The following is a 23,807-nucleotide window of genomic DNA, read 5'->3' on the forward strand; positions in this document are numbered from 1 at the left end:
ATGGTGGAGGTGGTGTAGTTGCATAATTAATCGCAATTTCTTGCAGGCCACAAGAATTTGCGATTATTTCGGTGCTTCTACGCCAGAAAACGTGCGCAATCTCCCCCAATGTTTGTGTGCATAAGGGTTAATACTGTATGGCTATTTCCAGCCCTTCAACACTGCACAATGTAAACTGCTATATACCCCTCACCACTGCACAAAATACACTGCTATATACCCCTCACCACTGTACAGTATACGCTGCTATATATCCCTCACCACTGTACAGTATACGCTGCTATATATCCCTCACCACTGTACAGTATACGCTGCTATATATCCCTCACCACTGTACAGTATACGCTGCTATATATCCCTCAAACTGCGCAACATACACTTCTAGATACCTACCCTTCACCACTGCATAGTATACACTGCTATATACCCCTCACCACTGCATAGTATACACTGCTATATACACCTCACCACACTGCTATACATTCCACACCACTGTACAGTATACACTGCTATATACCCCTCACTATACGGTATGCACTGCCATACATCACTGCACTGTATACACGGCTGTGTCCCCGCCATATGCTATGTGCATTGCTGTATGGGGGACGTGCTGTGTATGAGGTGATGTCATCCTCTCATGGCTCCGCTCAGGTGACGCAGCAGTGTGGTGACTGCTCGGAGGATTGCAGGCTGCCTATGACATAATGCTGCTCCGGCCTCCCTCACACTCATAGAGATAACGAGGAGCATCTTTCCCAGGGAAGCTGCATGGTCGTCCCTCCTCCTCCCATACTGCTGTGTAGCATCAGTGGCTCCCGTGCTGCCCATGCCAGGGACAAGAAGCTGAGCCCGAGGCGGACACTGCACCCAGGGCGCTGCGGCCTCACACACGTGGGGTGAATGAGGTTGATGTTACTGTGCTGCTCCTGGAGTGAGGAACACATGGGAGAAGAGGAAGGTGAGACATGATGCTTCTGTGTGCAGCATAGTGCAGGAAGCTGCAGGGCTGCTGCTCTATGGTCATCTCTGGGCTGCGTTCACATGTGCGGGTTTCCATAAGGATTTCTCATGTAGTATTAGATGTGTCAACGTGCAGGGGGAGATGGTACAAAGGGAAGGGGATGTAAAGGGATCATCATCATCTGCTCCTGGAGATGCATTAAAAACGGCATTGAAAAACTGATCATTATGTGCTGGTGTGAATATATCCCTAGAGAAAGCATCTAGTCAGGGCAGGTATCTCACACGGTGATTTCACATTGGATAATCTGCTGTACACATTGGTCGTATATATATTAGGACTGTCGTTTTACCCTTAGAATGTACAGTTATTAGGATGATGCTTTAAGGATGAACCTATTGGTGTCTCCTGAGCCAGGAACAGCCTTTACATGCCAAATAACTAGGGGTATGTTTACAAGCGCAGGACTAAAAATAGGAGAGGTCATAAAAAGCCTAGAAGAGTAGTAGTAAAATCTATTAAATCCTGAATGTGTGAGTATACCTGTAGTATACTGTATAGATTGTTTAGTATTTGTATCTGAAAATTGATGTATGGAAGTTACAGGAAGTAATGATGTAACAAAAGGTTTGGACATGAAAGAGTTAAATGTGCACAGGGGTCTGGATGGGTGCAGTGTGTTGGTGCTGGATGGGTGCAGTGTGTTGGTGCTGAATGGGTGCAGTGTGTTGGTGCTGGATGGTGGCGCAGGTATTGGTACTGGTAGTGGAAGTTGTTATGGAGGGGGAGCGGATGTTCTAGTTCTTGCTGCGGATGATGGTCAGATGTGTTGTGTTATACTGTTCAGTGTTATAGATGCTTTGGGTGTTGGCAGATTTATGATGTGGATGTGCTTACAGGGTGACATACAGTACACTGGTGGTAATTTAATGCATGGTACATACAGTACATGGTATGTACAGTATAGTTATTACAGTTACATACAGTACATGCTACATACAGTACATTATAGTTATCACAGTGTGACATACAGTACATGCTACATACAGTACACTATAGTTATTATAGTGTGACATACGGTACATACAGTACACTGGTGTGATTATAATGTGACATATGGTACATACAGTACACTATAGTTATAGTGTGACATACAGTACATACGGTGCACTGGTGTGATTATAATGGGACATATGGTACATACAGTACATGGTATGTACAGTATAGTTATTACAGTTACATACAGTACATGCTACATACAGTACTTTATAGTTATCACAGTGTGACATACAGTACATGCTACATACGGTACACTATAGTTATAGTGTGACATACAGTACATACGGTGCACTGGTGTGATTATAATGGAACATATGGTACATACAGTACATGGTATGTACAGTATAGTTATTACAGTTACATACAGTACATGCTACATACAGTACATTATAGTTATCACAGTGTGACATACAGTACATGCTACATACGGTACACTATAGTTATAGTGTGACATACAGTACATACGGTGCACTGGTGTGATTATAATGTGACATATGGTACATACCGTACACTATAGTTATAGTGTGACATACAGTACATACAGTGCACAGGTGTGATTATAATGGGACATGGGGTACATACAATGCACTATAGTTATTATAGTCTGACATACATGCTACATACAGTACACTATAGTTATTATAGTGTGGTATACATGCTACATACAGTACACTGTAGTTATTATAGTGTGACAAACATGCTACATACAGTACACTGGTGTGATTATAATGTGACATACATGCTACATACAGTACACTGGTGTGATTATAATGTGACATACATGCTACATACAGTACACTGTAGTTATTATAGTGTGGTATACATGCTACATACAGTACACTGGTGTGATTATAATGTGACATACAGTACATAGTATTACTACAGGTTTGCTATGATAGCACAGAGGAGGGTTGTATAAACTAGTGACTGGCAGGTAGCGTGGGTGTGGGTGAAGGGTGCTGTCGGTCTGACTACAGGTGAAGGACTGTGGTTTATGCTACAATGAACTGGAAAGATTTAGTAACAATGGCTCGTGAAAGTATTCACCCCCCTTGGCGTTTTCATGTTTTCCTACCTGAAATGAAACTGGATTTTTGAGGGTTTATCTCATATCATGCAAAGAACATGCCGAAAACTAATTGTAAAGCAAACATAAAATAGCACATAATAACAGAAAACCTCAGTGGGCATAACTACGGTATTCACAGCCCCCCTAAAGTTAGTACTTTGTAAGGGCATCATTAAAGGCACGAACATTAGGAACATTCTCAGTCAGAAATGGTTCAGATGCCACAGCCACACGAGGACACATAAACATACACCATACACATAAGCATGCGGCCTACACATTAGCATATACCATACACATAAGCATACACCATAAACAGACACATAAGTATATACCATACACAAACATACAAATAAACATACTCCATACAAATAAACAGACACATAAGTATATACCATACACAAACATACAAATAAACATACTCCATACACATAAACAGACACATAAGTATATACCATACACGAACATACAAATAAACATACACATTAGTATATACCATACAGAAACATACAAATAAACATAAACATACACATAAGTGTATACCATACTACCATACACAAACATACAAATAAACATACACATACAGTAAGTATATACTATACACATAAACATACACATAAGTATATACAATACACATAAACATACAATTGCTTGGCACATAAGTTATTGTTAGTTTGTAATATGTTAAAAGGTCGCATTTCCTCCTCAATTCTAGCCTTCACCCCATTTGTTGTACCACCACATCATTTTATGGATGTTAATGGATATTCAGTAAAGCACTATGGAAGTTTTTAAGGACACTGGAATTCCCTTCCCATTCCCTTCCCTGGCAGGGTGCCACCCCAGCAGCAGCACCGACACTGTAACACCCTCTCATCACAGACAGACCAAAACTGCCGAAAAACATTTCCTGGGTATGAGTTTGCTACCACCATCACTATGGGGCCGGTGTTCTTTCGGTGATGAGATGTGTTGGTTTTGTGCCAGACGTTTTCCTTGGTGGATGAAAAGTACAGTTTATGTCTCATCTGACCCAGCACCTTCCTTCATACATTTGGGGAGTCCCGCGCCTAGTAAAGTAAGTCTGACTACTCTTCCATATGGAGGTTACTGCTCAATACTCCAGTTTCTGCTTGAGATCGGCTTCTCCATCCAGGTTACCTTTGCTCTCCGTGCTGAATCTCTCATGTCCTCTTTGCCCATCCTGAGAGTTGTTGTGGGCGTCCCTCTCTTGGGAGATTTGTTGTGGTACCTTGTTCCTTGTTCTTCCCATTTTAAATTTCCCAAGAGAGGGACGCCCACAACAACTCTCAGAATTGGCAAAGAGGTCATGAGAGAGTCAGCACAGAGAGCAAAGGTAACCTTGACCAGACATGGCAACTTTCCATGGCTTTTATGTTTGTATGTGCTCCCCCCCCCGTGCCGTGCAGAATGCATTTCTATGACGCCCAAATGCTGGCTACCGTTTATACAGGTAGCACACGACCGTCCTTTATGTGTGTGAAAGGTGTCTTAGTTTGTAGTCATCAATAGAGAACAAATGCATAGATTGGTTACAGCTAAGGCTGCGTTCACACATGGTATTTACGGTGCATTTACAAATGCAAACCACCGTGGGTGGTGCTCAGCCCATTCGCATATGCATTTCCATAGAATTTATCTCTGTCAGCTCCATTGAGATGTATGGAGACGAAGGGTCATGCGCGTCTATTCCGTTAATCTCCGGTACCGACAAGGGGTCTGACTGAGGTACCTGGGACCCCATTGCACCCCCTAGACCCGCACTGATCAGCAAGTTAGGCCCTATTCTGTGGATAGGGCCTAACTTGGTTTGTGGGAAAATCCCTTTAATCCCTTTAATTGTAGTTTTGTGGGGGATATTACCGGTGGAAACTAGGTATTAGACAGTTATTTTATCTATCCTTATTGTGTTTGTATATTTCTTTGAATATACGGTGAAATATCACATCTCCAGAAAGTTTTTAAAAAAAGAAGTTTGTATTTTAAATTTAACAGATGGATCCGGAGGGATGAAGGAGGAAGTCCTCAGCCAGTTTTCTTTGAGAAGCAGTGGCACTTTTGTAGGAAAAAAACTATACAATATACAGTAAATAGTGAAAATATTAGTACAAAGTAAATTTCTTCTCTTCGTTTGAAAAGTCAACATTTATTTCTATATCAATGGAAAAAAAATTCTTCTCAAACTTCTCCAGCTGTCTCAGCAGACAGACCATGGGGATACAAGTTCCTTACTATCAGTTGTAATGATGTCGGTCTGTGATGTCGATTTTCTGCTCCTTCTGGAGCTCCAACCAATCACTTTTCCTCACCCCTAGTGCTTTGCCACATCGTCCCTAAGACCTTAGGCGTCCTTAAAGTGGAGGTCAGGGGTAAAATATAAAATAAAAAGTGTTCCCACCTGGACAGTACAGGCAGTCCCCGGGTTACATACAAGATAGGGTCTGTAGGTTTGTTCTTAAGTTGAGTTTGTATGTAAGTTGGAAATGTATATTTTATTATTGTAGCCCCAGTCAAAAATTTTTTGGTCTCTATGACAATTGGATTTTAAGAATGTTGGATTGTCATAAGAACCAGGATAAACAATAAATCTTCATTACAGACACCTGTGATAACTGTTACAGCTGTTTATTGTAGCCTAAGGCTAAAGTACAATAAATTACCAACTTCCAGAGGTCCGTTTGTAACTAGGGGTCGTATGTAAGTCAGATGTTCTTAAGTAGGGGACCGCCTGTAATCACCTCTCACTATGTACAGCTCATATACAATATTATAGTGCTGTCTACCTTACATAGGGCCAAGCTGCTGTATCTAAGCTGACATCGTAAAGACATTCACCTTACATAGAGATGAGATTCTGTATCTAAGCTGCCATCATATAGGCATCTACCTTACATAGAGCTAAGCTGCTGTATCTAAGCTGCCATCATATAATAAAATATTTATTCATACAACACCATCAAATTCCATAGCACTTAACAAATCATAGGAGACATATACAAATATAATATTACATTACAGAGTACAAACAGTCATATAGAATAATAGAAGTGAGGTCCCTGATCACAAGAGCTTACAGTCTATGAGGATAGGCCTCCACCTTACAAAGAGATGAGGTGCTGTACAGAGGTCGCATTAACGCCTCACCACGCGTCATAGACGCGTGATGAGGCGCCATTACCCCCCAAAATAATTGCCATGCGTAAAGTTACGCTTGGCAATTATTCCCTGTAACGCGCAGGCTGAGCGGCCCGGCGCGCGCTGCAAAAGAGGTAAATGTCGCGCGATCACAGCACGCGCCGGGCCGCTCAGCGCGACACTTGACACAGTGATCTGTGTCAGCAGCGCTCCGGAGCGAGAGCGCAGGCCCCGCGATACCTGTGGACAGCGGGGCTGCTGCTCCCTGTCCTGCTCCATCTCTACCTGCCCGCAGATCCGGACGGGTGAGTGTGTGATTGTAGGTGTAGTGTTCTGTGTGTGCAGTGTAGTGTAGTGTTCTGTGTGTGCAGTGTAGTGTAGTGTTCTGTGTGTGTAGTGTAGTGTTCTGTGTGTGCAGTGTAGTGTTCTGTGTGTGCAGTGTAGTGTTCTGTGTGTGAGTGTAGTGTTCTGTGTGAGTGTGTAGTGTTCTGTGTGTAGTGTGTGTGTAGTGTGTGTGTGAGTGTAATGTGTGTGCTGTGTTCTGTGTGTGTGAGTGTAGTGTGTGCTGTGTTCTGTGTGTGTGAGTGTAGTGTGTGCTGTGTGCGCAGTGTGTGAGTGTAGTGTGCGCAGTGTGTGAGTGTAGTGTGTGCTGTGTGCGCAGTGTGTGAGTGTAGTGTGTGCTGTGTGTGAGTGTAGTGTGTGTAGTGTGTGCTGTGTGTGAGTGTAGTGTGTGCTGTGTGCGCAGTGTGTGAGTGTAGTGTGTGCTGTGTGCGCAGTGTGAGTGTAGTGTGTGCTGTGTGCGCAGTGTGTGAGTGTAGTGTGTGCTGTGTGCGCAGTGTGAGTGTAGTGTGTTCTGTGTGCGCAGTGTGTGAGTGTAGTGTGTGCTGTGTTCTGTGTGTGAGTGTAGTGTGTGCTGTGTTCTGTGTGTGAGTGTAGTGTGTGCTGTGTTCTGTGTGTGTAGTGTAGTGTTCTGTGTGTGAGTGTAGTGTGTGCTGTGTTCTGTGTGTGTGAGTGTAGTGAGTGAAGTGTGTGCTGTGTGCGCAGTGTGTGAGTGTAGTGTGTGCTGTGTTCTGTGTGTTGTGTGCGCAGTGTGTGCTGTGTGCGCGTGTAGTGTGTGCTGTGAGTGTAGTGTGTGCTGTGTTCTGTGTGTGAGTGTAGTGTGTGCTGTGTTCTGTGTGTGAGTGTAGTGTGTGCTGTGTTCTGTGTGTGAGTGTAGTGTGTGCTGTGTTCTGTGTGTGAGTGTAGTGTGTGCTGTGTAGTGTGTGCTGTGTTCTGTGTGTGAGTGTAGTGTGCGCTGTGTTCTGTGTGTGAGTGTAGTGTGCGCTGTGTGCGCAGTGTGTGAGTGTAGTGTGTGCTGTGTTCTGTGTGTGAGTGTAGTGTGCGCTGTGTTCTGTGTGTGAGTGTAGTGTGCGCTGTGTGCGCAGTGTGTGAGTGTAGTGTGTGCTGTGTTCTGTGTGTTGTGTGCGCAGTGTGTGCTGTGAGTGTAGTGCGTGCTGTGTTCTGTGTGTGAGTGTAGTGTGTGCTGTGTTCTGTGTGTGAGTGTAGTGTGTGCTGTGTTCTGTGTGTGAGTGTAGTGTGTGCTGTGTAGTGTGTGCTGTGTTCTGTGTGTGAGTGTAGTGTGCGCTGTGTTCTGTGTGTGAGTGTAGTGTGCGCTGTGTGCGCAGTGTGTGAGTGTAGTGTGTGCTGTGTTCTGTGTGTGAGTGTAGTGTGCGCTGTGTTCTGTGTGTGAGTGTAGTGTGCGCTGTGTGCGCAGTGTGTGAGTGTAGTGTGTGCTGTGTTCTGTGTGTGAGTGTAGTGTGCGCTGTGTTCTGTGTGTGAGTGTAGTGTGTGAGTGTAGTGTGTGCTGTGTTGTGTGCGCAGTGTGTGCTGTGAGTGTAGTGCGTGCTGTGTTCTGTGTGTGAGTGTAGTGTGTGCTGTGTTCTGTGTGTGAGTGTAGTGTGTGCTGTGTTCTGTGTGTGAGTGTAGTGTGTGCTGTGTTCTGTGTGTGAGTGTAGTGTGTGCTGTGTAGTGTGTGCTGTGTTCTGTGTGTGAGTGTAGTGTGCGCTGTGTTCTGTGTGTGAGTGTAGTGTGCGCTGTGTGCGCAGTGTGTGAGTGTAGTGTGTGCTGTGTTCTGTGTGTGAGTGTAGTGTGCGCTGTGTTCTGTGTGTGAGTGTAGTGTGCGCTGTGTGCGCAGTGTGTGAGTGTAGTGTGTGCTGTGTTCTGTGTGTGAGTGTAGTGTGCGCTGTGTTCTGTGTGTGAGTGTAGTGTGCGCTGTGTGCGCAGTGTGAGTGTAGTGTGTGCTGTGTTCTGTGTGTGAGTGTAGTGTGCGCTGTGTGCGCAGTGTGTGAGTGTAGTGTGTGCTGTGTTCTGTGTGTGAGTGTAGTGTGTGCTGTGTTCTGTGTGTGAGTGTAGTGTGTGCTGTGTTCTGTGTGTGAGTGTAGTGTGTGCTGTGTTCTGTGTGTGAGTGTAGTGTGTGCTGTGTTCTGTGTGTGAGTGTAGTGTGTGCTGTGTTCTGTGTGTGAGTGTAGTGTGTGCTGTGTTCTGTGTGTGAGTGTAGTGTGTGCTGTGTTCTGTGTGTGAGTGTAGTGTGTTCTGTGTGTGTGAGTGTAGTGTGTGCTGTGTTCTGTGTGTGTGAGTGTAGTGTGTGCTGTGTTCTGTGTGTGTGAGTGTAGTGTGTGCTGTGTTCTGTGTGTGTGAGTGTAGTGTGTGCTGTGTTCTGTGTGTGCAGTGTAGTGTAGTGTTCTGTGTGTGAGTGTAGTGTGTGCTGTGTTCTGTGTGTGTGAGTGTAGTGAGTGAAGTGTGTGCTGTGTGCGCAGTGTGTGAGTGTAGTGTGTGCTGTGTTCTGTGTGTTGTGTGCGCAGTGTGTGCTGTGTAGTGTGTGCTGTGTGCGCGTGTAGTGTGTGCTGTGAGTGTAGTGTGTGCTGTGTTCTGTGTGTGTGTAGTGTGTGCTGTGTTCTGTGTGTGAGTGTAGTGTGTGCTGTGTTCTGTGTGTGTGAGTGTAGTGAGTGAAGTGTGCGCTGTGTGCGCAGTATGTGAGTGTAGTGTGTGCTGTGTTCTGTGTGTTGTGTGCGCAGTGTGTGCTGTGTAGTGTGTGCTGTGTGCGCGTGTAGTGTGTGCTGTGAGTGTAGTGTGTGCTGTGTTCTGTGTGTGAGTGTAGTGTGTGCTGTGTTCTGTGTGTGAGTGTAGTGTGTGCTGTGTTCTGTGTGTGAGTGTAGTGTGTGCTGTGTTCTGTGTGAGTGTAGTGTGTGCTGTGTTCTGTGTGTGAGTGTAGTGTGTGCTGTGTTCTGTGTGTGAGTGTAGTGTGTGCTGTGTTCTGTGTGTGAGTGTAGTGTGTGCTGTGTTCTGTGTGTGAGTGTAGTGTGCGCTGTGTGCGCAGTGTGTGAGTGTAGTGTGTGCTGTGTTCTGTGTGTGTAGTGTAGTGTTCTGTGTGTGAGTGTAGTGTGTGCTGTGTTCTGTGTGTGTGAGTGTAGTGTGTGCTGTGTTCTGTGTGTGTGAGTGTAGTGAGTGAAGTGTGTGCTGTGTGCGTAGTGTGTGCTGTGTTCTGTGTGTTGTGTGCGCAGTGTGTGCTGTGTAGTGTGTGCTGTGTGCGCGTGTAGTGTGTGCTGTGAGTGTAGTGTGTGCTGTGTTCTGTGTGTGTGTAGTGTGTGCTGTGTTCTGTGTGTGAGTGTAGTGTGTGCTGTGTTCTGTGTGTGTGAGTGTAGTGAGTGAAGTGTGCGCTGTGTGCGCAGTATGTGAGTGTAGTGTGTGCTGTGTTCTGTGTGTTGTGTGCGCAGTGTGTGCTGTGTAGTGTGTGCTGTGTGCGCGTGTAGTGTGTGCTGTGAGTGTAGTGTGTGCTGTGTTCTGTGTGTGAGTGTAGTGCGTGCTGTGTTCTGTGTGTGAGTGTAGTGTGTGCTGTGTTCTGTGTGTGAGTGTAGTGTGTGCTGTGTTCTGTGTGTGAGTGTAGTGTGTGCTGTGTTCTGTGTGTGAGTGTAGTGTGTGCTGTGTTCTGTGTGTGAGTGTAGTGTGCGCTGTGTGCGCAGTGTGTGAGTGTAGTGTGTGCTGTGTTCTGTGTGTGTAGTGTAGTGTTCTGTGTGTGAGTGTAGTGTGTGCTGTGTTCTGTGTGTGTGAGTGTAGTGTGTGCTGTGTTCTGTGTGTGTGAGTGTAGTGAGTGAAGTGTGTGCTGTGTGCGTAGTGTGTGCTGTGTTCTGTGTGTGAGTGTAGTGTGTGCTGTGTTCTGTGTGTGAGTGTAGTGTGCGCTGTGTGCGCAGTGTGTGAGTGTAGTGTGTGCTGTGTTCTGTGTGTGTAGTGTAGTGTTCTGTGTGTGAGTGTAGTGTGTGCTGTGTTCTGTGTGTGTGAGTGTAGTGTGTGCTGTGTTCTGTGTGTGTGAGTGTAGTGAGTGAAGTGTGTGCTGTGTGCGTAGTGTGTGCTGTGTTGTGTGTTGTGTGCGCAGTGTGTGCTGTGTAGTGTGTGCTGTGTGCGCGTGTAGTGTGTGCTGTGAGTGTAGTGTGTGCTGTGTTCTGTGTGTGAGTGTAGTTTAGTGTGTGCTGTGTTCTGTGTGCTGTGTAGTGTGTGCTGTGAGCGCAGTGTGTGAGTGTAGTGTGTGCTGTGTGCACAGTGTGTGAGTGTAGTGTGTGCTGTGTGTGTAGTGTGTGCTGTGTGCGCAGTGTGCTACCGAAATTTTCATACTCCTCCTCGGGTAAAAATACTCCTCAAAAATGGTGAGAGGAGTATTTTTACCCTTCTGGAAAAATGTTAGTGCGACCTCTGGTGCTGTATGTTAGCTGCCTGCCATCATATAGGTATCCACCAGTGGCGTGAACTAGGAGAGACAGGGCCCCCTAGCAGGCTACTGCATGGGCCCCCCTTCCCACTTAAATAATATACATATTAGTATACTCATACATGTGAGTTACAATCACATATAAATACACTCATGTGCATATACACATACATACAGTGCCATATGCAACATACTTACATACAATGTATACAGACCATATAAACATCACAGTATATGTTATATACATATTATGCTGGAAATGTGCAGTACAATATAGATATATTGGTGCACATCCTCCATTCGTCATTGTGTCAGGTCGGATGACGGGGCCCCCTGACACTGCGGGCCCCATAGCGGCTGCTATGGCTGCTGTCGCTGTAGTTATGCCCCTGGTATCCACCTTACATAGAGATGAGATGCCGTATCTTACCTACCTGCCATCATATAGGTATCCACCTTACATAGAGAGGAGATGCTATATCTAAGCTGCCATCATACAGGCATCCACCTTACATAGAGGAGATGCTGTATCTAAGCTGCCATCAAATAGGCATCTGCTTTCCATAGAGATAGTATGCTGTATATAAGCTGTCTGTCATCATATAGGCATTCACCTTACATAGAGAGGAGATGCTGTATCTAAGCTGTCTGTCATCATATAGGCATTCACCTTACATAGAGAGGAGATGCTGTATCTAAGCTGCCATTACATGGAGATAAGCTGCTATAAAGTATAATGAAGAGTTGTGTGAAACTTGCCGGCTGGTCTGTTGTTGCTGGAGCCATAGAACATCCTGAGCAGCTGATAATTGCTGCCTCCCCAGCTGTACAGCACCTCACTGACCACAAGGGGGCGCTTCATCTGAGAAGCATTAGTATACACCAGTATATAGCATAATGCTGATATTTTGTGGAGTTGTATACAATAATAAGTTGAATATGACATGTGTGTGGGGTGTGACAGATGACAATCAATATTACATGGTGGTACAGTAGGTGCTGTGCATATGTCTGGAGTGCATGGTACTGGTACAGTGGGTCTTGGCAGATGTTTTTGGTAATGAATGGTGGCAGATGGCTGAAGCGAGGGATCATTACTGTAAGAGCATCTGCGAGGTACTGTACATACAATGCATAGGATGGGGGATTGGTGTAACGTCAGCCATCGCTATGGTGCATCCTACAAACAGATGAGGATGAGGCATAGCATATAGAACTGTACATAACAATAAATACAGAAATGTTCAGGGCATTGCAAATGACAGCATAGTATTTTTTATATAACGATACAAGAATATATATATATATGGGACAGTCACCTTGACCCATACAGCCTCCCACATACACGTCCGATTTTCCATCTATGTTTGCTATGTTATTAGACGTTTTATTTTTCTGGGAGACTCCTGGATATTTGGGGTTTGTTGAAAAGTACTGTATGACGTTTGTTCACTGAAAACTTGCAAAAGGAAAAATCCTGCTCCACAGACCATACAATGCAATGCTCAATACAAATGATGATAGAGAATATCTTAATAATAATAATCATTATTTATATTAGCGCCGTACATGTAGCGCTTTACAAATCATAGGGGACATATACAAATATAATTTTACATTAGAGAGTACAAACAGTCCTATGGAACAATAGGAGTGAGGGCCCTGATCACAAGAGCTTGCAGTCTATCTTCCCAGAACTAAACGTGCTGTAGACATATTCATATGACAATGATCGTAGATGACAAGTTCCCTACAGCAAAGTCTTTGCTGCTACAATGTGTCTTCATCTATTCACCAGCTCAAAGGAAAGGGTAACTGTGTAACAATGGTAGTGTTAGTCCCTTAGAGGGGGCATCCCTTTTATTGAAAGGGAACCTGTCAGGGCAATTTGGGACACTTAAAGGGCATTAGTTTTACTGATGATAGACATGTCCTACTAAGAACCTCAGGACTTCCTTTATTATAACTCTATAGGCTGTGATTGTGGCATTATAGAGTTATAAAAATGATGCTAATTAGTCTGTGGCGCTTCGGCTATGTAACCAGAGCACCTCAGAGAGCCTTGTCTTATAGAGTTATAAGAAGTCCTGAGGGACGACAACTTCTTAGTTGGGCACATCTACCATCAGTAGATGTACTCTGTACCCCATCTAGACAGGAAAAAACAGAAATGTAGCGATTTTATTAAACAAGAAAAACTGAAATATCAAATGGTAATAGGTATTCAGGCCATTTCCTTTTGATCCTCCTTGAGATGGTTCTACTTCTTTGTTGGATTTCAGCTGTGTTTAATAAGACTGCTTGGACAGTGCAAGAGAAATACGAGGTCAAAGGAACTGCCCAAGGAGCTCACAGACAGGATTGGATCAAGGCACACATCTGTCGAAAGGTTACAAAATAATTTCTGCAGCACTGAAGGTTCCTAGGAGCTCATTGGTCTCCATGATTCTTAAATGAACAACCACAACTCTTGGACCTGGCTGTCCAGCCATACTAAGTAATTGTGGGAGAAGAGCCTTGGTGAGAGAGGTAAAGTCAACTATCACTGCAACCTCCACCAATCGGGGCTTCATGGCAAGCCTCTCCTCAGTACAAGACATATGAAAGCCGAGTATAGCTTGCAAAGAAAAAAACATGAAGGACTCCAAGACTATGAGAAATAAGATTCTCTGGTCGGATGAGACGAAGATTGAACTATTTGGTGTTAATTCTAAGCAATATGTGTGGAGAAACCAGGCACTGCTCATCACCTGCCAAATACAATCCCAACAGTGAAACATGGTGGTGGCAGCATCATCCTATGGGACAGGGACAGGACAACTGTTTGCAATTATAGGAAAGATGAAAGCTGCCAAGTACAGAGATATCCTAGATGAAAACCTCTTCCAGAGTGCTCTGGACCTCAGACTGGGTTCACCTAAGCACACAGCTAAAATAACAAAGCAGTGACTTCAGAGCAACTCTGTGACCATTCCTGACTGGCCCAGACAGAGCCCGGACCTAAATGCAATTGAGCATCTTTGGAGAGACTTGAAAATGGCTTCCACCAATGTTCACCATCCAACCTGATGGAACTGGAAGGATCTGTAAGGAAGAGGCAGAGGATCCCCAAATCCAGGTGTGAAAAACTTGTTGCATCATTCCCAAGGAGACTCATGGCTGTACTTTTTCCAAAGCTGCTTCTACTCAGTACTGAGCAAAGGGCTGCATACTTATGACCATGTGATAATGAACTAGCTTCTTTAATGAATCTTCTTTAATGAATTAGCAAAAATATCTACATTTCTGTTTTTTTCTGTCAAGATGGGGGAAGATTGTCACATTAATGAGCAAAAAAAAGATAACTTTTTTGATCTTACCAATTGGTTGCAATGAAAGAAAGAGTAAAAAATGTAAAGGGGTCTGAGTACTTTCCGTACTCACTGTATGGTCCTTTACATTTAATTAGGCATTTCTTAGTATAATATTTCCCACTATATGGACAATAGTATTGAGACACTCGCACATTATGTCTACAGGAGTATCTATGACAGTTTTAGTGCATAGACAATCATTCAGTTAGTTTCCCCCCTTACAGCTAAAATAAGCTGAAGTAATAATGTCTGGGAAGGCTTCTACTAGATTGCACAGTGCCTGTGGGATTTTTGTCCATTCATCCGGTCAGACATTGATGTTGTAGTTAGTCCAAAAAATGTTCAGTGGGAGTAAGGTCAGGGCTCTGTGTGGGCGAGTCAAGTTCTTCCACCAAAAGATTCATTACCCCATGGACCTATTCTGGTGCACTGGTGCATAGTCATACTGGAACAGTAACAATTTGGAAGTACTGTATATAGTTATACATTTGGTTTGCTGAAGAATTGAAGGGATTTTCCCACATGCCTTTTATGATACCAACACGTTTAGCAATTGTGTCTTATTAAAATTATGCAGATATTCTGCAAAAAAAAGAGATCTGCACTTTCAGAGTCCCTTAAAGAACCCAATAAATATTTTATAAAATTGTTACGATGCGCCATTGTACAACATGAAAAAGTAATAAATGAAAAATGCTCCCATATGACTACAAGCCTAATGACAGGTTCCCTCACTTTGTAAATCTGCACATGCGCATTGAGCAAATCCACTCTGTGAATGACTGATGCTGAGCTGTGAGTGTGTATCACACAGTATACATGAAGGTTTAAAGAAGAATGTAAGCTATATATAAGAAATATAGTCTTTATTGATCATAGTAAACACATAATTAACAAACAGTCCATAGGCACATAGCAAAGGAAAAATTTAAAAACAGAAGAGCAATGCAATGCCCATATCCCTTCACTCTCTACTATTTTTGTATTGAGCTGTGAGTGTGTAGACGCTGGGATTCAACATTAGCAGAGGATGATGTCGGCCAAAGAGAGGGGGAAATGAGGCATATGCGGGAGAAGTGGGCTGACTCTGATGCATAAGCTACACCCCTTGTGACTAACTCCTCCTTCTGGCAGGGTGCCAAGTAGCCTTACAAAGATGATTTTCTGGGAATGGGAAGTATGCATTTTTTAGAGCTAGAATAGTACTTTGTGAATTTATCATTAGCTTCATTAGATTCCCTTTACTACACATGACAGATAAATACTACTTCATGTAGTAGGAAAGATACTTCAATGTTCAGTGTGCACATGGCTGTGCCTTGGTACCGTCTCTATGTAGTCTGCACCAGTCAGGGCAGAAAATGCAGATTATCGAGTTGTATCTTCATTGATCAGCTCTTGACAAACATCGACCAACTTAATAGGAACCACGGACACACAGTGAAGGCTATCCCTAATCTATGAACCTGGTTTTACTCCCAAAACCTGGTATTGTGAGGGGATTATAGTGACAAGGGGTCCTTGTTTTGTTGGAGATAAAGGGATTACTTGTCAGAAAGATAAGCGTGTGACGGGTCTGACACAAAAAAAACAGCGTGCACTTAGTTATCTTTTAACATGTCAATTATAGAAAAAAAATTCCTCCCAAATCCAATCCAAAAATGTTCGATACCAAGGAAATTGTTTCTAATCACTGGCAGCCGTTACACCTTAAAAATATTAAGTAGATGAAACCTACCTCCCCTGTGAAGGCTTATGTGGTTTATAGTACCTAGAGTTTATTTTCTGTGTTTGTTATTCATATAGTTTTCATTTTATAGTTAATTCTGTTTCATCGATTGACAAGTTGATGGATGATAAATGAAAGCTCACATAAAAAGCATTGATCCCCTGCAAGAAAGCATAGTGATGAGCATGCAGATGACGGCCGAGGCCTGGGGACCTGGAGGATGTCCCTGTCCACTGTACATGTCTGCAGGGGCTGTGTACACAACTAGGGCTTGTGTTTTATAGATATCATTGTGACCATAAACCTCTACAGCCGACGATATCCACCTATAGATATAGTAGCTTTACTCTGTATTATTATGCAGTAGCTTTATGCTGTATTATTATATAGTAGTTTTTCACTGTTTTAGTGTATAGTTGTGTTACTCTGTATTATTATGTACTAACTTTATGCTGTTTTATTATGTAGTAGGTTTTTGCTGTATTATTATGTAGTTTGCAGCATTATTCAGTATCCTATGCATTGGTCAGAATGGATTCTATGGGGTAGATTTATCATAAGTCTCTTAGAGCAGAACTATTCTAGTGTCCCATGGCAACCATTCAGGATTCAGCTTCCATTTTCCCACAGCTGTTTATAAAATTAAAGCTGAGCTCTGATTGGTTTCCATGGGCAACAGTTTTACCTCAGAAACCTGATGATAAATCTCCCCCTATGTGCTCCTGATAGCAGAAATGATAGTCGTCAATACTAGTTTGGACTTGAAACAAATCTTTTGAAAACTCAGCGAAAGCTAGAGATTCACTTATCTCCATGGGGGGATTTATTCTACGCTTGTGTGCCGATGTATGATGGAAGCCTCGTCCCTCCAACGCCATTGCATACATCTAGAAGCTCAGGCCTCCAGATGTATCCTCCAGGTGGCTGCCATAGCTCTGTGCACAAACCACGTGAATGTTTACACGGTCTACGTAGGGCACAGGTTCGGGGCAGGAACGCTGGCACACACCGCCGCCGGCTGCGCCCCCCTTGCCATTGAGCTGGCGTAAGGGGGATAATAATCACAGTGCCTATTCATCTAGTCACAGGACAACATGTTAAGGACCTACATCCGTTCTTGTCTTTGGAGAACAGCATGTAACAATTATAGTCATAGATTATAGAAATAGAAAGGGTCACAATGACAACCTTGGGACCAACGGACTAGGAGGCCCTAAACGTATCCCATTAATCTTGTCAAGAAAAACTGAGCTCCGAGAAAAGTTCCCGGTATAATTTAATTACAAATGTTTTATGCATCACCGTTCCCGTGTAAGAGAATATGTGACCTGCAATGACTATTATCATTTCCACTGGGTGCTGTGACACAGAACAATAGGAGGATGAAGGGAGGCAAGTGATTGAAGCAGAACATTTTGGGGAACTCTGTTCTTGGGGTGTTGGGGGTTGCTATGACCTCCAGGAGTTGAATATTTATTTTTGTGGATAGAGGAATAATTGTTGTAATTGGGAAAACCCACTCAAAACAATTTCAGAAGTACTGGCGTTCCCTGACTTAAGAACACCCAACTTACAGATGACCCCTAGCTGCAGACGGATCTCTCTGCCCTCTGTGACCTCTGGTGAAGCTCTCTGGATGTTTAATATGACAGCTGTAAGGTGTCTATAATGAAGTCCTATTGATAATCTGTGTATCCATGACAGAAAAAAATCCAGTATTCACAGGGACAAAAAAACATTTCTGGAGTTACAATTATAAAATATACCTGTTCCTAATTACATACAAATTCAACTTAAGAACAAACATAAAGAACCTTGTTTGTAACCCAGAACTGCCTGTACATGCACACTCTGCACCTGTAGCTGAACCTGAGGAAGAGGAACGGGTGGATGCTGTATATATTTTCATGTTTAAAGGGAACCTGTCACCAGGAGACCCATTTTTAGCACTTCCCCAGTCCCCACAGAGCATAGTACATACACTGCCAAAGTGTTTTTGTATTAAAAATTTTACAGAAAAAAAGATATGTTATATTGTACCTTTCATTAGCATCTGCTGTGTGACTAGGCAGTTGCCAAATGGGAGGGGCTGCAAAGGAGCAGTGCCCCCCCCCCCTTGGGGAACAGCTACTCCATGTGACCTTTTCAAATATATGAAAACACCCATCAGTGGGCTTAGCGACGCCCCCTGCTCCTCTACAGCCAATCCCGAGTGTGAGGAGTTATTCATATATTTGAAAAGGTCACATGTTTCCCAAGGGTGGGGGGGGGACCTGCTCCTTTCCAATCTTTGTCGTAGGTTCTCTGATTACTGTATGACTAAACTGACTAAACTGTGGGTGCACAACGTACAGTAGTTGCGTGATTGTTTCATATAAGTGAAACGGCCAATTCATGTTATTGGGGCTTCCTTAACCTCCACCAACCCTTCTCCAAAGGCCGACTGTAACCAACAATGACAATGTCATTGTGACCACAGGTTTAAAGGAAACCAACCACTAAAATAAAGTAAAATGAAACTAAACATACTAACCTATCGTCCTTTATCCTTGATCCATGCGCTTGTCTTCTTTAAGGGGAATCTGTCACCACATTTTTCACATATACAGCTAGTAGCAGGTTCCTATAGATCCCTAGCAACTGTCTGACCCCCTTTTTTTTAGCTCACATCCCCATAAAATCAGAGTTATAAACTTGCCTGGTATCTAGGGATATATAGTACCCCATGCACATATCTGACCACATAAGAAAATCACAGTATGCCTGCATGGACTTCTACACCTCTCTATGCAGGCTGCTGTGATTTCATGTGTTATGATGTGCTGTCATTTCATGACATATATGCTTGGTGTACAGTTTGCTAATGATAGGAGGCCAAAGGACTTGTGATGATGTCATCCTGGTCACATGACATTACTGCTGTATGCAGAGAAAGCAAAGGGATGAGCTGCTGGATTCAGCCCCAGGAGGCCAAGCCCATCATCGACTCGATATAGACATCCTTGGATACTAGGTAAAATTATAAAGTTGAATATATGGGAATCAGAGGGGAACAGTTGGTATCTATGGGAACCTGCCATTAGCTACATTTTGAAAAATGATGTTCCCTTTAATATTGACACACCGGAATCGCTGAAAAAAAGAGTTAGAAAAAGCAGTTACAGAGCACCATGCACAATGTCCGGCGCTCCAGGCTGTTAATTATTCACACCTCCTGTGTGACATCACCTTCCTCTCCAATATGGGAGAGGGATGTATCTATCACAAAGGAGGTGTAAATTCAAGCCTCTCACATGACATCACCTCTTTCTCCAAATCATACCCCTTTTTCGCACCATACTAAAAGTCACATATTATTGGGATTTTTTCAATTGATTAAAAATGTACCCTTGCAGGCTTTTTGTTTACACACTTTTCTTCTCCTTCTTAAGGTAATGAATTGCCAGTGTGTGCCAGTTGTGGACAAAGTATCTACGATGGACGTTACCTTCAGGCCCTGGACTCAGACTGGCACACTGACTGTTTCAGGTAGGGTAACATTTTCCTAATGGCTGGAGTAACTAATAAATTTGATTTTTCTGACAGACTGGCATTCACAATATTCAGGTTCTGTATTTTTTACCTATATATCCGATATACATTCCTATTCCCATTCCTATCATTTGGCTGAAAGTGGCAAAGACGGATTATGCCATGGCATCTGTTGGAAACATGAAATCTGGAGTATGGAAGTAAAAAAAAAGGAATTTCGTTTTTCACTTCGGAGAAGGGAGGAAATGTCTTCTAGCTCTCCCTTACTGCTAGGGTCTGTAAGGCAATCAGGTAGAGAAAATGTTAAGCATTATAATTCATTGCCTTTGTTTACTTTTATTGTTGTTTCCCACAGCGTGCATTACACAAACGTAATTGATTTTAGAAGAAGTTTTGGCAATAGCTTTATCTATTTATTACACATTTACTTTTGACTGAGCTGTATGAGGTATTTAGGAGAAATCGATGTTGGCTGAATGAACGTTAAGCCAACTGCTATTTTGTGTAGACTTTTATTTAAAAAATTATCACATTTTGGGGTCCCATATTGTATCACACATTATGTCAATACAAAGCAAATTTAAAATTCCACTTATAAGGAATCTATCCCCCGAAAAACTTATCAATAACACTTTATCAGCCTGACACTGAAAAGTTAAATGGAACTTGTACAGTGAATGTCTGTGTCATCAGATGACATAAAATAAGAATGGATAAAAAAAGCATACATACATAAAGAAACATAGGAAATCTATTCTGTATGATTTATAGAGCCCGAACCTGCATTACAAAAATAACATTAGCATATAGTAGCAATTTGCTTCCGCGGCTGCCCTTCAGACAGTAGAATAGACGTCCTGTGCCAGGCCTGGCATTGGAAGCAGCACTTAGTCTAATGAATGACGTTGCAACATTTACAGCCGGTAGCAAAGCAGATAATAATTCCGAATAACATGATGAGGCTTAGAGACAATGCTAAACAAAATGTTCTGTATTCCGTTATTCCCAATCATTCTCATATTGCAATTAAAAGGCATGATGGTAATAAAAGGTATCACTACCCATAGACTTATTAGTCAGAAATGTCATTTTGGTGGGCATAGAGATACTGTAGGGCAGTGGTGGCGAACCTATGGCACGGGTGCCAGAGGTGGCACTCAGAGCCCTTTCTGTGGGCACCCGGGCCATCGCCCCAGCACACCAGACAGGAATCAAAAAATCTTCCTCCAGTTCCAAACAACTTAAAATATGCTGCTTTCAGTCATATTTTGATACTTACTTTGCTACTTGGGACTGTAGAAATAGGGAAAATGAGTAGACAGGGCCGAATTATCTTTGGAGGACCTCCTGATGGCCCCACGATTCTCTGTGTACAGAGGGACACTGGAAAGAAGCTAAAATTATGAAAATTTTCCATCTTTCTACTGTGGTGCTGTCCTCAGGAGGCAAATAAAAGTTGTTGAACAGGGAGCAATAAGTTACTGCTTTAATTTTTGGTTGGTACCTCACGATAAATATGGGGGTTTTTGGGTTCAGTTTGGGCACTAGCCTCTTAAAGGTTCGCCATCACTGCTGTAGGGCATACTAGCCGTGAAAAAGTTGCAATTCCTGGTGCACAGTGAAGAGGTAGTGGACGAAGCAGGGCACGGAGTGGGTTGGGGAAGCCCTTGTCTAGCCAATGAACTACAGCATGCACCAGGTTATAGCGCAATTGTACACCAGACAGGACTCGATGTAGAAGTTATTCAGCCGGCCAAAACCTCTTGTGCACTGATAAGTTCTCCCCACTATTATGTACCCTGCATTGTTTAGAACGCATGGGACTTCATGGGCATTAAAGGGAACTCGCCATCAGAATTTGGTCTAATAAACGATTACCAGTATGTTGTTAAGCAGCTTTACACCGTCCACATCGTGTTTATTTCATGGCCCTGCATAGTTGCATCATCCGCAAAATCAACTTTGAAGTGAGATATAAATTGGTTGTATTAAGTCAAGCAGGCGAAGAGTTTAAAGAGAACCCGTCATGCAAAATAACCCCCCTAAACTAAATATATTTTCATAAACTGCCATTAGAGAGCATTGCCTCTATCCCTTCATTGTCCCTCTACATGCCTGTAAACCTAAGCAATGAGGTCCTAAAGCTGTATGCAAATGACCTGTGAGATGTCCAATGAAGCATTAGCATATTCAAGCTGTCCACTCTATTCATGAGTGGGAGGCACAGCCACACCCCCACTGCCTGACTGACAGCCTGTATAATGATGTGAGGCTGTATAATGATGTGCTTCCTGGTGCTGGCGCCCCCTGCAGCCTGTGTGTGCATGTGTGTGTGTATAGGAGAGATACAGCAGCTCCAGGATGCAGCCATGTTACTGCAGAACATGTCAGGTTCATGTGTAGCTGATGTCTGTGTCTCTCACCTGTATATTAGGAGGATGCAGCATGTCAGCAGATGCAGCACTCACACTAGCCATACTTTACTATACATTACACACAGACATGAGCAGGGGGAGGAGAGGGGAGGGGTGACAGTGGTGACATCACTGCCTCTGACCATGTGACCAGCCTCATTTACATGATAAAGAATAGATGATTTTACAATGATTAATGTATGAAATAACTAGATAAAGGCTGGGATGGGATCCTTGTGAGCTGCTCCAACAGGTAGAGGTGACAGGACAAGTGACACAGACCTGATGACAGGTGTCCTTTAACATCGAAGTCAAGCTCTGCCTGCCTCAGAATGCGACCTTCCCTGTGATTGACATCATGCACAGAACTTCTGGAGATCTGGTTGGTGATTTCTCTGGGTGCAGAACCACCAATTACAATGAAGGGGCTTTCTGGGGAAGAGAGAGCTTGACTTCAGTGTTAAAATCTCAGCCTTCTGTACTTTATACAGCCAATTTATACTCACTTCAAAGTTGATTTTCTGGATGATGCCACCACACTAAATCAGCGTCTTGACAACATACTGATGATGGTTTATTAGGTTAATTTCTGCTGACAGGTTCCCTTTAAAGGAATTTTTCTGGGCTAAACATATTGCTGAATTATCCAGAGGATAAGGTTCACACAAAAGACACAAACATTCAATATCAGGGTAATGGTGTTTGGCACTGCCTTTCACCTAGCCTTTAGGGTGGTGACACACATGACATTTTTAGGCCGTTTTTGGTCCGTTTTTAGTGCGTTTTCAGATCATGAAAAACGCACGCGTTTTTGACAGGTTTGACCAAGTATCTTAATTCAAACAGGTCAGAAACGCATGCATTTTTTTACGATCTGAAACCGCACTAAAAACGGCCCAAAAACGGCCTAAAAACACCATGTGTGTCACCACCCTTATACACATGCTCAGATACACTCATTAGTCGCTTGCAGAAACACCAAACACTGTCCAGAGATGCTGCTCAGAGTGCACAGTAGTCAGGTAGTTAGAAATAGATCAAACAGACGGTCAGACTAATTTCAACTGAGCGCCGTTTTTAACTTTTAAATTGTGTTGCACGCCCTATGTTTAAGATGCACCACAAAAAAGATGGTGAACTCTGTCGGACCTGAGCGGGTAAGTGACACATTCATGATTTCAGGCGCATGACGCTCGAGTGCTCGTTTCAAATAACGAACCCCATTGAAGTTGATAGGAGACTTGAGCATTTTTCAAGGGGACCAAGGCTATGCAATAAAATGTGTCATTTTATTGAGAAATAAGGAAGTCAGTCCTGTTTCTTCGGTTTTTTTATTCAATGGAATATTCATGGAACTTCAAAAAGGAGAATGACCCGTGTTAAACATCTGCAATGTGTTCTTCACATATATTGTTCTTCACATACTATTGTGAAGAACACCTTTCTGTACTAATGTCTTCTGGTAAGTTAGATGTATGGAAACTTCTGCAATGTGTTCTTCACTGAAGAACACATTGCAGATGTTTCTGTACATCTGCTAACTTATCCGAAGACACGACTGCAGAACGGTGTTTTTGCACAATAGTATGTGAAGAACAATATGTGTGAAGAATCTTTACACATATTGTTTTTCACATACTATTGTGAAGAACACGGTTCGGCACTAATGTCTTCTGATAAGTTAGCAGATGTACGGAAACATCTGCAATGTGTTCTTCACTGTGTTCTTCACTTAAATGATCCTGTTTTCACTGTGTTCTTCACTGTTCTTCACTATGTTTCGTTAAGTGAAAG

At 43.1% G+C, this 23,807-nt stretch overlaps 1 protein-coding gene across 1 annotated transcript in view; it reads left to right on the plus strand.

Annotated features, from left to right (window-relative positions):
- Positions 1–639: 639 nt before the first annotated feature.
- The window catches only part of LIMK1 (LIM domain kinase 1), a 79,923-nt gene continuing 56,755 nt past the window's right edge, over positions 640–23,807 (plus strand). Inside the window, exons 1-2 of the mRNA XM_072138054.1 lie at positions 640–961; positions 19,500–19,596. Of these exons, the coding sequence (XP_071994155.1) occupies positions 904–961; positions 19,500–19,596 (155 nt within the window). The 5' untranslated portion in view covers positions 640–903. The remainder of the gene's footprint in view (positions 962–19,499; positions 19,597–23,807) is intronic.

Source organism: Engystomops pustulosus, chromosome 2, assembly GCF_040894005.1.
Source record: "Engystomops pustulosus chromosome 2, aEngPut4.maternal, whole genome shotgun sequence".
NCBI classification, from domain to species: domain Eukaryota; kingdom Metazoa; phylum Chordata; class Amphibia; order Anura; family Leptodactylidae; genus Engystomops; species Engystomops pustulosus.